The 14,784-nt window shown below is 38.4% G+C and overlaps 1 protein-coding gene across 1 annotated transcript; it reads left to right on the top strand.

Annotated features, from left to right (window-relative positions):
* The first annotated feature begins 73 nt into the window (after positions 1-73).
* KBTBD3 (kelch repeat and BTB domain containing 3) lies at positions 74-14,323 on the top strand. Its single transcript, XM_015852222.2, has 3 exons — positions 74-184; positions 5,197-5,444; positions 8,138-14,323. Exons 2-3 carry the CDS (start codon positions 5,221-5,223, stop codon positions 9,756-9,758), a joined length of 1,845 nt encoding a protein of 614 aa, XP_015707708.1. The 5' UTR covers positions 74-184; positions 5,197-5,220; the 3' UTR covers positions 9,759-14,323.
* The last annotated feature ends 461 nt before the right edge of the window (positions 14,324-14,784 follow it).

Genomic DNA, 14,784 nt, shown 5'->3' on the forward strand with positions numbered 1-14,784 from the left:
GATGAGCTGAGCCCGCTGCGTCGGTAGAGGCGAGGTGGGCGGGATTTCGTGAAGATTGACAGCCCGCCCAGCCATTCCGAGTACAAGAGCCAGGAGAGTGACGTCGGGAGGAGCCAATCTCCTGGCGTCGCTGCTGCGCGGGGGTGGGCCAGACCGGTCGGAGAGCTGCTGGTGTTGGCTGCAGGTGGGTACCGCGCCGTACGGAGGGGAGAGCGAACGGGGGAACGGCTGTTCACCGGGTGCAGAGGGACGGCGGTGCTGGCGGCCTCCACATCCCGAGACCGAGCGGTCGGGATGCGAGGAAATAAAAACACCTCAGAGCATCCGACAGCTTCAGGCCTTAGAATAAAGGGAGCCGCCGCGGGGCGCATGCGCCGATGTCTCTCCCGCCCCCCCGCGGTCATTGCGGTGTCGCCTCCCTTTGGGGCCGCTGTTCAAAGTCCGTGGCCCCTTGTGTCATTAGTGACAGGAGCAGAGGGAATCAATGGCTTCAAGCTGCAGCAGGGGAGATTCAGGATGGATATTAGGAAGTATTACTTCTCAGAAAGGGTGGTCAGGCACTGGAATGGGCTGCACAGGGAGGTGGTGGAGTCACCGACCATGGGGGTATTCAAGGAATGAATGGATGTTGTGTTGAGGGACATGGTTTAGTGGGAGCTATTGGTAATAGGTGAATGGTTGGACTAGATGATCTTGTAGATCTTTTCCAACCTTGGTGATTGATTCTATGATTCTATGAAACTGCATTTTGATTCTAAAGAGGCTGTTGTTATGTGTGCTCGATTTTGCATGTATATTCCGCCAAAAAGCCTTTTTTTTTTTTAATCACACGCATAAATTTAGAGGCTATAAAACACAGTAAAAACAGTGATTTTTCTCATTCTTTGTGATTATGACATTTGCCAGAATTAGAAGTACAACACAGCGTTTCTTTTATGTCTCTTGTAAATGAAAATCATCATTCTTGAACTTCTTTACCTAAAAACCAAGCAAACAAACAAAAAAAGTGCCAGCTTTGGAATAAATCCCTAAAACTTTGAGTCTTTTCACTGCAAACGTTTCTTATCTTCATGGGTTGATGTGTTGGTGAGTGGATACACAATTGAAGATCATTGCTTGCACAGAGGGAATCTTCCACATAGGGGTTGCCCCCAGGAATCAGTTCGATTTCACTGCTTCCTGCTGGTGCCGTGCTGGGGTTGTTTTCTTTGTTTGTTTTTGCCTTTTTCTTTTTTTCAATCACCTCTAAAGAATTCAAAGCTTTAAAGTCTCCGTGTCACCTTTTCTTCTTATAGCCCCGTCTCAATATGCATTATTGATAAATGCCACTTTTGTGAATTAAACGTCTCGGAATGTCACATGCATCTTTTTGATGGTCTGAAGATGATTGACTGAGTATCAGAGAAAATGAAGTTCAGTTCTTTATGCAAAAGCCTTGAGACAGAGTTGCAATTTTCCAGGCAGGAACCTGGAATTCTGTTACTGTTGTAGATCTTAGTAAGTTAATAAAGTGGACAAGAGCAATAACAAACTATAAATATTTAAGGCTTTCTACATAGTATTTAGATTTCAGTTATATTTTAGTTCTTTCTTGCCAGCGTAGTAATCATTTAAAAGGGCCACTGAATCCTTCAGATATCTGTTCCATTCATATTCATCTTGCTGAGTATTAAATTAGGATTGTTAATTTACATGTGTAGTGGTAAGCAGTGCATTTTAAAATTGCCAGTAAACAATTTCTCCCCCTTTGAATAGATCAGGAGTGAAAATAATTCATCACCTTAATAAACACATAAAATGTGTTACATACGAGAAATAAATATTAAAACATAATTTTTAATGCTGAACCTCCCATGAATTTCTGGCATTCTAATTGCTACTCTACTAAAGCAGATGGAATTTATGAGACAGCATTTTTTGAAGACTTACACTCTCTTTACAGTTTAATTTTATGTTAAAAAATGAAAACCCCCCTGTAAAAATGTATACAATTTCTTTCTTTTCATTGTATTAATTCTGTTTCCTAATTACACAAAGTATGCTGTAAAAAAAACATTGCTAACAGTTCTTCTGGTTTAAATCCTGCTGTCAATTAAGACATACCAACCAATCAGGGAGTGACAGAAATAATGCTTTCCTGAATTGTAATCTATTTCATAGAATCACAGAGGGGCTTCGGTTGAAAAGGACCACGGTGATCATCTGGTTTCAATCCCTCTATGCTCAGGTTTGCCAACCACCAGATCAAGCTGCCCAGAGCCACATCCAGCCTGGCTTTGAATGCCCCCCTTTCTCAGTTTAAAACCATTCCCCCTTGTCCTACCTCTATCCACCCTTGTAAACAGCTGTTCCCTCTCCTGTTTATACAGGCCCTAAGTCTAATGAACTATCTAATAGAGTTTGGTTCTTGGTAATTCAGGTAAAGATAGACTTTGTAACTGGAATCCCGGGGAAGTAAATAGAACAAAAAAAAAGGAGCCTCGTTGCCCAGATTTCCTGAGCTTCAGACCTATGCAACATGTGCTCATGCTGTTTTTACCCTTCTGTCAGTAACTCAATCAAATATTTATAAATGGAACTATTGATTAATTCATATGGCCTTGTAGGAGAATGCATTAAATAATTATAAATACTAATTTACCCTGTTTTAACATACCAACTTTAAGCTATCTTGTTATGTATTTTGTAGGGCTTTAAAATCATGAATGTATCCACCAGACCCATTAATTAGTGCAAAAACTATAAAATAAGGTTGGAATTGGCTACAAGAAAAATAATAATTGATTGATTTATTTATTACCAGTGGAGTGGAAGGAAGAACAAATTAGGCTTAACAATAACACAGTGTTCATTAGTATTTTCCTTAATGTCAGAAAAAAACAGTAGTGGTATACTGATAAAATTTGTTTTTAATACAAGATAAGGAGACACTGTTATTATGGATTAGGATTTAGGATGCAATGGATGACCACTGGATGAGAAGTAAGACACTGATGAGAATTTAACCATAATGTTGTACAATAAATCATGGAATCATAGAAAGGCTTGGGTTGGAAGGGACCTTAAGGATCATCAAGCTCCAACCCCCCTGCTGCAGACAGGGCCACCAACCTCCACATTTAATACCAGGCTGCCAAGGGCCCCATCCAACCTGGCCTTGGACAGCCGCAGGGATGGGGCATCCACAACCTCTCTGGGCAGTGTGTTCCAGCACTTCACCACTCAACTAGTAAAGAACTTCCCCCTGATATCCAAACAAAGTCTTCCCTCTTTCAACTTAAAACCATTTCCCTTCATGGGATCATAGAATCCTAGAATCACAAGGTTGGAAAGGACTTACAAGATCATCCAGTTCAACTGTGTTCCCATTACCGTAGCTACAACAAACCACTAAACCATATCTTGTAGCTCCTCATCCAGATGCCTCTTGAACACTGCCAGGGATGGCGACTCCACCAACTCCCTGGGCAGCCATTCCAGTGCCTGACCACTCTCTGGGATAAAAAGTTTTTCCTTATGTCTAATCTAAATCTCTTCTGGTACAACTTGCGGCCATTTCCTCAGGTCCTGTTTGTTGCTTGGGAGAAGAGGCCAAGCCCCTCCTCATCACAACCTCCCTTCAGGCAGCTGTAGAGTGTAATGAAGTCTGCTCTGAGGCTCCTCTTCTCCAGGCTAAACAACCCCAGCTCCCTGAGCCGTTCCTCATAAGACTTGTGCTCCATACCCCTCACCAGTTTCGTTGCTCTTCTCTGGACACATTCCAGGGTTTCAATGTCTTTCTTGTAGCGAGGAGCCCAAAACTGAAGATGCAGCCTCACCAGGGCTGAGTACAGGGAGATGATTATCTCTCTGCTTCTGCTGATCCTCCTCTGGACCCTCTCCAACAGCTTCCTGTCTTTTTTGTATTGAGGGCTCCAGACCTGGACACAGCACTCCAGATGGGGCCCCACAAGGGCTGAGTAGAGATGCACAATCACCTCCCCATCTCTACTGGCCAACCCTCTTTTGATGGAGCCCAGGATACCATTTGCTTTCTGAGCTGCAAGAGCACACTGCTGGCTCATGTTTTTCTTTCACTGGGACCCCTAGATCCTTCTCTGCAGGGCTACTCTAAAGGATTGCTCCTCCCAGTCTGTATATACCTGGATTCCTCTGGCCTAAGAGCAAAACCTTGCTTTATGCTGTGCTGAACCTCATTTGATTCACTCGGGCCTACCTTTAGAGTCTGTTGAGGTACCTCTGAATGGCATACCTTCTTTCTATTGTGTCAGCTGCACCACTCAGCTTTTTGTCACCTGCAGACTTGCTGAGGGTGCACTCAATTCAATCATCAGTGTCATTGATAAAGATATTAAAGCGTACCGACCCCTGGGGGATACTGCTTGTTACTGGCCTCCACCTGGACACGGAACCATTAATCACCACTGTAAATCTAATAACAGTTAAAGAAAGATGAGTTCAAACTGGACTGCATGAAAAGTGCAAGAAATAGTAAAACTAAACCAAACAACAAATTCGGTCTCATAAATGGCCTTAGAAAGTCTGACAGTTGTTTAATTAATCCTGACAAAAGTTGAGAGAGGACATCATCACTTGAGAGTTATGGGTGAATGAAAGGAAAGGAAGGGACCTCTTTTTTTTCACAAAGGAAACCATTAACCATGTTAAGTTAATGCCTAAGTAGGCATTGCTTACTTAGCAGGTAGCCATGAACCTCTATTTCCCTTGCACTGTGAGTTCTAGAAAGTGCACTGAGCTTGGGGGTTTGTAGTATGCAGATGAACTTTGTGGAATCTAAAAATGTGTAATAATTTCTTTTCCATCTACATTTTAAATCAAATTGTAGAAAGTTGAGATATTTTGAGAGTAAGCCTAGTTAGAGTGTGCCTTAAATGACCATTAAAATCTCTTACACGCTCCTCAGTGTGCTTCCTGTGGACTCTGTTGAAAAAATCCCTGCAGGTGGGTGCTATGTCAGATACATTACCTTTCAAAGTATGTCTGTATATATTTTGCAAAGTAGGAATATTATTACACAATTCAGTGTAAATGTCACTTGAACTTAGAACTGTGCATAGGACTTGCAAACCAATTTCAGTGCTAGGATTTTTGGTTTGTGGCATTCTGATTAAATAAATAAATAAATAAATAAAAGTGTTGTGACCACAAAATCAATTACTTGTTTTTCCATTTCAGGTTCATGAATAGATTGAAGAAAACATGGCCAATCAACGAGATTACATTAGCAGGCCTATTTGCAATGGAATTTCTGTTCCTGAAAATAAAATTAATTCCTTAGTGGCTGAAGGTCATGGACAGCAAATTCTAAAAGTACTGCAAAAGTTCAGAGAACAAAATATATTTTTTGACTTTAAAATTATTGTGAAAGATGAAGTCATTCCTTGTCATCGTTGTGTGCTGGCAGCTTGTAGTGATTTTTTCAGGTAAGTATAATTTTGGCATGAAATGGTAGGAAATGGATTGGAAATTCTTTGGAAGGGAGGGAAATAATATTGTTACAAAAATTAAAAGATAAATCATCACAACTTTTGTATGTCTGTAGAGTTTTCATCGAAGTGGTCAAACACTCTAATACAGACAGTAAAGTGAATAATTGCACTGTTAGATTTCCAGAGTGACCTAAGAACCCTGTGGGTTTGAGATTCAAACAGCAGTCCGTGTATTTCACTGGCAGTGCTCACTGTTCACTGGGACACAAATGTGAAACTGTAAGTGCATGGCTCTTCTGTTCGGCAGAGCTGACACAAATTGTGTATCTTCAGGATTTGACTTTGAATGGAACAGTCCATGTACTTTGACACATTTATATTGGGAAGCGTAACAGATTGATACCAAATACGTATTGCAATGAACAATTGTGGATAAATTGTTCGTGGTTTTGGAGTTGGGTTGGATTTTATTATAAGATGAGTAATCAGAATAGCAGTTTGTCCTCAGTTATTCAAGCAGATATCTAGTATTTTTTCCAAACTACAAATTTCAGCCTTTCAGTATGAAACAAAGCTGTGATCTTCCTTCGGATACTTAAAGCTATACATTCCTAAGGGACAGATTAGTCACATACAGAATTTATGAAGAACCTTGCTAACCTTTTCATTAGCAAAACTGAGATGTGCAAACCCAGAATGCAAACCTGTTTCTAAAGGTATCTTTTACTTAAACACAAAAGTAAGATGCTCTAATAAGGAAAAAATGGGGTCCTGAAAATCAGTTAATGAACTTAATTTGGTTGCCTGTATGTAAGTGATGCATTGTTCTTAAATGGCCTTTGAACATCCCACAGTCTGCAGAGGTGGTACAGGACATAGGCTAGACGTGTCCTTAGGACTACTGACTAAAGTTGAAATGTAGATGAGATATTTCTTCATTGTAGCAATAGGTCTGGCTTTGCTTTAACATAGTAGTACTGCTTGGCTCCACAGAGACACCTGATAGATAGGAATATCAGCATGAAATGGCTTCCAGTAGTAAGTTTTAGCTGAAGTAGTTTTTGCACTACCAATAGACTTTGGGGATTAAAATTTGCCAGAAGAGTTTGTGTGTAACAGTTCTTAACAGCAGCCATAAAATTCATAAGTTGTCCTGGAATGCAAGGCTGATCTATTACCTTCAGGGAATAAAACGTACCTGTGTCTGCTAGATAAAAAGCTTATCATCTAAAAGATTATCTTTAATTCCTTTGGACTTTTCTTAGTTTTGTTTTCATTGTGTATAGCCAAGATTCAGCAACATTTTGCTCCCTACTTATTAACTTTTTGATTCAGACCCTTTTCTTAACTCCTCTCCTTCTACTAGTATTTCTCAGTTGCTACTGTTTGTAAGTGAAGCTTTATTTCCTAGGCACCCCATGTGCTCTCCATTTTACTCTGCAACTTAGAAACTTGTATCAGAGCTTCAAAAGACTGAGTATTTATTATGTAAAAAGTTTATGGTATGTAAGTTTCTTATTGTAATTATACCTTCTTGTTCAGGAGGTGAGTTTCCACTTTATTTGATGTTTACTTTCTAAAGAGTATGCTGCACAATGGTTTTTATTTTCTTTGGCTTCATAAAAGTATGGGATTTTAAATATCACATACTATCCATATGCTAGTTGTGTAAGACAGCTATGATATAAAACTCACTTTCTTCTTTTATTTTTTTAAAATAGGAACTACCTATGATTTATTATTAATCCAAAATATATACTCCAAATTTGGAATCATTTGTCTAAATCTTTCTCCACTGTCATCTTTGGTCAAATCTGGGACACAGATGCTTATGCTCCAGGAGGGTGAGGGCAAATGTCGTGTCAGAATGGTTCTTTTCCAGATTGCAATATCTTAATTATTTTATTTCAAAAGGTTAGATTGTGCGCAGTAGCTAAAAGTTAAAAAGCAGTTATTCTATATTTAGTAATAAAGCACTGAAACTTGCAGTAAAATTTAGACCAATCTACTGATCAATAACTTTTGTTTCACAATTTCAACAATTGTCTTGGTAGTCAGTGAATCCATTTTTTATACAGGACATTTTATCATCAAATACTATATCAAAACCTCATTTTTCTTGACATCTGCCTTTACCCATAAATCTGCCTGTCAGGTCTAAAGCAAAAAACGAGAGCTGCTCTTCATACTTTTTTTCCTCTCTCCACTCATCCATGTTGATTCCCAAGGACTGCACCCATCATCCATGCGGCCATTTGTTCCAACCTGCAGTTTGGAAAGCCTCTTAATGTTCTGTATTTATCCACAGTGCATGACCTAAATCAAGTTGGGTTTTTTTGCTATATATTTTTTAAATCAGCCTTTCTCATACTGTTGAAGCTGACTCTGCCCCTAACAACTTTCACTCCCACTGAGTTGTAGATTTCATCTCACTTTGAGAATCCATAGAAAACACAGCTGCTGTCATTTTTGAACCATTGCTTTGAGTACGTTATCACTAATTCTTTCTTCTGATGGCATATCAAGCCAATGTATTCTTTTTGTTTTTGTTAACTTTCACATTTTAGATCTATACAGCCATCCCACCCTACCATATCCCCCAATTTTCTCCTCCTTCCCACATCAATGTTGCCTTCTGTTTGCTAGATCGTTAATTTCTGTGTATGTCTTCTGTATTTTATTCACAGAGCCATGTTTGAAGTTAATATGAAAGAACGAGATGATGGCAACGTTACCATTAGTAATCTGTCACCCAAGGCAGTGAAAGCTTTTCTTGATTACGCTTACACAGGAAAAACAGAGATAACAAACGATAACGTAGAAATGCTCTTCCAGCTGTCATCATTTCTTCAAGTTTCACTCCTTTCCAAAGCTTGCAGTGACTTTCTAATAAAAAGCATTGATCTTGTCAATTGCTTACAGTTGCTTTCTCTATCAGAAAGTTATGGTTCTGTCCGCTTATTTGATCATGCGCTAGATTTTGTACAGCACCACTTTTCCCTGCTATTAAGATCAAGTGACTTTTTGGAGATGAATTTTGAGATATTACAAAAATGTCTTGAAGCCGATGAACTAAATGTCCCTGAGGAAGAATCAGTGTTGAATGCTGTTCTTCAATGGACCAAACATAACATAGAAACACGACAGAAATATCTGCCTAATTTGATCAAAAAAGTGAGGCTGCACCAGTTGCCCGAAAAGACATTGCAAGACTTTCTGCATTCAGAAGAATATTTACTTAAAAGTGCTAATTGTTCAGTAATAATCAATGATGCAGTCAAAAGTGTGCAAGACTTCAGTGGATTATTTCCAGATGCACGTCCTTCAACAACAGAAAAATACATATTTGTTCATAAAACTGATGAAGATGGAGAAAACAGGCATACATTTTGCTACAACATCAAAACAGACAAATGGAGAGAACTACCACATACACACATGATTGATCTTCCAGGGTCAAGCTTATCTAGCTACGGAGAGAAAATATTTATAACTGGAGGATGCAAAGGGAATTGTTACAGGACGGTCAGGCTTCATATTGCTGAACCATTTCATGATGCCACTGACCAAACCTGGTGCTACTGCCCAGTCCGCAATGAATTCTCCATAGTGTCAGCTATGAGAAAACCAAGGACAATGCACACATCTGTTGTCACCTTAAACCAGTTGTTTGTAATAGGTGGAAAGACCAGAGGAGCTCAAGAAACCCGAAGTCTTTTGGATGTAGAATCATATAATCCTCTCTCCAAAGACTGGAAATCTGTAAGCCAATTACCAAGAGGTATCTACTATCCAGAAGCAAGTGCATGTCAGAATATAATTTATGTCCTTGGCTCAGAAGTAGAGATTACTGATGCCTTTAATCCATCTCTTGACTGTTTCTTTAAGTACAACGCTATGACTGATCAGTGGTCGGAGCTTGTAGCAGAATTTGGGCAGTTTTTCCATGCAACTCTAATCAAAGCTGTTCCAGTGAACTGCACATTGTATATATGTGATCTGTCCACCTACAAAGTCTACAGCTTCTGCCCAGAAACCTGTGTTTGGAAAGGGGAAGGATCTTTTGAATGTGCTGGCTTTAATGCGGGAGCAGTTGGGACGGAAGACAAAATTTATATATTAGGTGGTGATTATGCTCCAGAAGAAATCACGGACGAAGTTCAAGTCTACCACAGTAACAGGTCTGAGTGGGAAGAAGTTTCCCCAATGCCAAGAGCCTTAACTGAATTTTACTGTCAGGTCATTCAGTTTAATAAATATAGGGACCCCTGGTCATCTGTAATGACAATTTGCTCTGGAGAATTTTGAAATTCCTGAGTCAAAATAATCTATATAAATGCACAAGTTTTAGAACAGATTTTTCAGTATTAGTTTGCAGAAAAAAAATATGTGCTTTTTTTGTTTTAAATCTTCAGTTTAAGTTGTCTGCTATAGAAATGTTTCTGAAAGGGTCTATAAAATTCTCATTCATCCTGGCCATTACACATTAAGAATTACTTAGTTTTATACACAAGTCTTCTCTGCAATTGTCTGAATAATTTGCAAATACTAATTTTCAGAAAAAAATTATGAGGAATTTATTCTGTAATATGTGCCATTATTTCTGTAATAATCACAGTTGCCCCATGTGATAAATTGCTGAGTGAGGAAACTGATTGTGACACTGTTTTCCCTACGTAACTTAAGTTTAAGGAAATCTACATTCATGTTTTTTGGTTGTTTTGTTTTGGTATTTACAAACCTATTAGAGAACTTCATTGTCAGTTTTATCTTATTAGAATGACCTGATCAAGGGGAAAAGCCAAAGTGACCTTCACAGCATTAAAACCAGGAGTCTAACTTGAAGAGACTGAAAATTCCCATCATCTTATGTCAGCTCTTCAGTTGGACCATATTTTTTCCATCCTTGTGCCTTAGTAGTAGCTGTACTTTCTGCTTTCATCCCGTCACTGTGGCAAGACAAACTTTGATAACACTTTGCAGGGTGAGCAAGATTTCTGCAGGGTGGATGATTCGTGTGGGAACTTTGCTCCACAGATGGTCACCTCAATCACTGCAAGAAAAAACACTTCAGGATGTTTTCTAACAGAAGTCTTCCATCTCTGAAGTCTGCAGCGGTTTCTGCTAAGCAGCCAATAGGCTTCTTGCAGCAGAATGTTACAGAATTAAGTTTTAGTTGTTGCTTCAGTTAACTACAGGAAAATTTCCTATCTTATAATACATAGAATACAAAGTTAGAAAAAAAACCAACAAGCCCATACTTAAAGAAAAAAGTATTTCTGAAGGGAAATAAGTCATTTTTTAAAACTTCTGTTAAATGAATTAAAACACTTTCATCTTCATGGCAATTTTAAGTGATAAATTATTACAAGGTAAACACTATGCAATACATTGCTTGAGAAACTATAGTAATCTATTGTGTTAAAATTGTAATGGATTTTCAGTATTTATACTATTGTGAAGTAAATTTGATCTGATGCATACAAAGTATCTGTCCAACAGGACACTGGAATTATCTAGGTTTCATAAACTCACCTGTAATCTTCCACAGCCTGAGAATTTTCTTCCTTTCCTGATATTTAAATAAGATTTCAGTAGCCCTTATGTATGAATTAGGCCATAAGGTTGTGTTATGCCAGACAGAATGGTTCTAAACATATAAGCATGCCTTTTCCAAGCAGCTTGAATATGAACAAAATTTAATGAGGTACCTAATGCATCTTTTACATGGCTTCATACAACCACTGTAATTTTGCTAGTACATCTCTGATGCATGTACTTCTGGCAAAAGTAAAGCTCAGTATCAATGCTTAAAGCTTAATATTGCCTAGCAACATATTTCCCTTTCAAACAGTAAACAGTGGAAATCTCAAATTCTGCCATTTGTATAATTTATCAAATATCTTTCAAAAGTTAGATAATATTATAAGTATTTTCATAAGGATGTAAATGAAAATTATGCACACTTGGATGACCTAGTAATAGTGGAACTTTCCCCCTCAGTAATTCACATTAAGGTATATGTCAGTTCTGTAGAAGTAAGTCGTTTATTGTAGTAGTATTTCAGGTAACTTCCACATTTATTTTGATCTTTTCATAGTGAATCTCCAAATCATATTGTAAGTAGAGTTAGACTGGTAACATTTACAATCGTTTTTATGTCAGAACATGCCTACTTTTTGTCAGTAAAAATGATATGTATTGAATAGTTTAGGAGAGATGGAGAATACTGTTCCTGCTCATTAAAATATCAAGGGAAAAAATAAATAGGAATATAGGAGAAATAGGAGTCTTAGCATCAGTAGGCTTGTCAAGGTAGCATAAACTTCATTTAATTATCACAACTTATAGCTTTGCATTAGAAGTACAAGGCTGCACAGAAATGCCAGGTCATGGCCTGAACCAATGGTTGACCACCAGGTGAGAACGCATGGCTATCCCAGGGAGCTTGGGTGCAAGCAATGCACATGAGTGGCTGAAAGGGTGGAGCCTTGACCCATCCCTCCTCACCCTCATTTAAGGGTAGCAGCTGAGGGAACAGAAACTCTTTAGACAGAGATTATGCTGTTCTTAAGCTATCACTGGTTGTTAGAAGGAGTGAGCAAGTTTTCTTCTTTGTTATCTTTTGTTGCTCCATAATGCTTGTATCCAAGTAGGAGATGCTGCCATTGCCTTCTTTTGCTGCACAGAGGCTCAGTTCTTGTTTGCTTGTGGTTTTGTGCTGTTTTTAATACTCAAGTAATCATAGTATCATCATAGTATCATAGTCTCGTGCGGGTTGGAAGGGACCTTAGAGAAAGGACCCTTTACATAATGACCATGTAATTTATGCAATGACAACAGCGACACATTATGCCCATCTTATATGGGTATAAACAGCTATGCAAGTTGGAAGAGTCTAGAGAACTGCATGTTACCTTCTGTTGCTTCTGTCCTGACCAAATTGCTGCACTGCTTGAACAGCACTGAGTCAGTCACAAGTTCAGGTGATGCTCTTTCTTCCAAGTATTTTCTTACACTATGTTTTATTCGGTATACTTGCTGTATGCATATACCTCTGCCATATGACACCAAACAGTATATGCGGTAAATTACTTGTTATTCATATACATATATATAGAGAGAAAAAATTTAAACATAACTTTATTGGGAAAAATAAATGCTTCTTTGATATTCTATGCTGCATTTGTACAGGAACTCAAGTCAGTTCCCAGTCCATCAAATTATTCATGGATTTCAAATGGTGATTCACTCTCTTAATTGGTGATGAGGAAATTAATTAGTAGCATCAGTTCCTTCTTACTATTTATCACAAAAAGATACTGTGAAATAGAATGAATTTTTTTTTCTGTTACATAGGTAAACCCATGGAGGGGGGAAAAAAGAGGTTATTTGCTGTAATTTCAACATGATAGGAGAAGGGGAAATGGTTTGAAACCGAAAGAGAGGAGATATAGACTAGATGTCAGAGAAACTTTTTTATTTTACCTTAAATGGTAATGAAGCACTGGCACAGGTTGCCCAGAGAGGTGGTAGTGTTCTATCCCTGGAGACACTGCAGGTCAGGCTGGATGGGGCTCTGAAGGAGCTGTAGTGTCCCTGCTCATGGCAGGGGGGTTGGGCTAGATGGCCTTTAAAGGTCTCTTCCAACTCAGCAGATTCTGATTCATACAGAGGACTGAATCTGATAGTGGGATTGAATGCAGAAGAATCTGTGTTACAAAGTCATGGTTAAAAACAAGGCTTTAAGATAAAAGTAATGACTTATTTACCACAGGATTTGCAATACATCTAGTGATGAATGAAATCTCAGTGAAGTCAACTGCACTACCCAAAACAATACGCATTTCTTGCATTAATTACTTATGTAGGTCTGGATCAAATATATATATTTTAGCTGACTACACAGAATTTAAAAAGATCCCAAAAGCCCTGCAGGGTGATTTTCTTTCTACAACTCTTCTGAATTTTCAAAGCTCATAGAACTTAAATAAAAAGTACATTCCTCTGAAAATAATGCATTACTAAATAATGATTACCTAGGTTCTCACTGAAATATATTAAATGTTTCAAACATACAAATTGCATGTAAAAGTATATGCTACTATTTGCACCTAAATAATGTAACCAAAACATTTCTAATCGTTGTTTACTGTATGTCATAGAACACATAAGCATGACCAGTACAATATACATTAAGATAATATACATGTGGGATTTTAATACCCAGTAATGATTATGTTGGATAGCTTTATAAGAATGCACTGAAGACATTATGGCACTTTGGTAGTGTTATCATACTGGTTTAGTTACAATAAATATAAGTTATTCAGGTATTTATATTGATTATGTTTGCACAGACCTGATAATTATTATTTCTGTATTAATGAATTTATTTTCTATATTCTAAATATGTTAGTGGTAAGTCGGTTTACTGCTGTTAAAAATTCATTATATTTTAAAAATGGAGTAAAATTTATTGGGTCAGATTTGTTCCCAGTGCTACTCCATTAAGAAATCCGTATACCTCTTCTGATCAGTAATAAGTATTAGGTAAGGTGTAGGATATAGGATGTGCTGATAGCGTTTGGAAATGTGGAGTCAAACTTTAGATGTTTCTGTTTGTGGTTGACCAACAGGAGGCAGCATAAGATCTATTTTAATGAATACAGAATTAAACCAGGGATATTTTGACAATATTTGTATGTGAAAATGATGCTCAGTTTACTTTTTCCCTTCTAATACCCAATAAAGCATAGAGACCATTAAAATCTTGCTGCTGCCTGGGCTCTGCTGTTATGTGGAAGTATGACACTACTGTATGTTTGCTGAGATGTTCGTTCTTCTGTGAAATAAAGCACCAAGCAACTGAATCCTTCTCTCATCTCTGTTATTGTTCTGGGGGTTTGCTTGTTTGTTTCCAGCGAGTTTCAAAACACAGAGAATCTACAATGTTTCCAACCAGGCTAACATGTTTTCCAGCTGGTGCCCACTATGCATTTTGCATATTAGGAGATGATACCTAAGTCACATTCTTTAACTAGCACATTTCCTTTATCCCTTCACAATTATTTAAGGTTTTTGATACTGTCCCCCATGACATCCTTATAACAAAGCTGAGGAAGTATGGGATAGGTGAGTGGACAGTGAAGTGGGTCGAGAATTGGCTGACTGGCAGAGTGCAGAGGGTTGTCGTTGGCGGTGCAGTGTCTGGCTGCAGGGCTGTAACTAGCGGCGTCCCCCAGGGGTCTGTGCTGGGTCCGGTCTTGTTCAACATCTTCATCGACCTTGGTGAGGGGATAATGACCACCCTCAGCAAGTTTGCTGATGACAC

This window comes from Coturnix japonica, chromosome 1, assembly GCF_001577835.2.
Source record: "Coturnix japonica isolate 7356 chromosome 1, Coturnix japonica 2.1, whole genome shotgun sequence".
In the NCBI taxonomy this organism is placed as follows: Eukaryota; Metazoa; Chordata; class Aves; order Galliformes; family Phasianidae; genus Coturnix; species Coturnix japonica.

Excerpts from the sequence above, each read along its gene's own strand:
- KBTBD3 (XM_015852222.2), top strand. The coding sequence starts at position 5,221 with ATGGCCAATCAACGAGATTACATTAGCAGGCCTATTTGCAATGGAATT. Across the intron at positions 5,445-8,137 it reads GCTTGTAGTGATTTTTTCAG|AGCCATGTTTGAAGTTAATA; the intron begins GTAAGTATAATT and ends TTTTATTCACAG.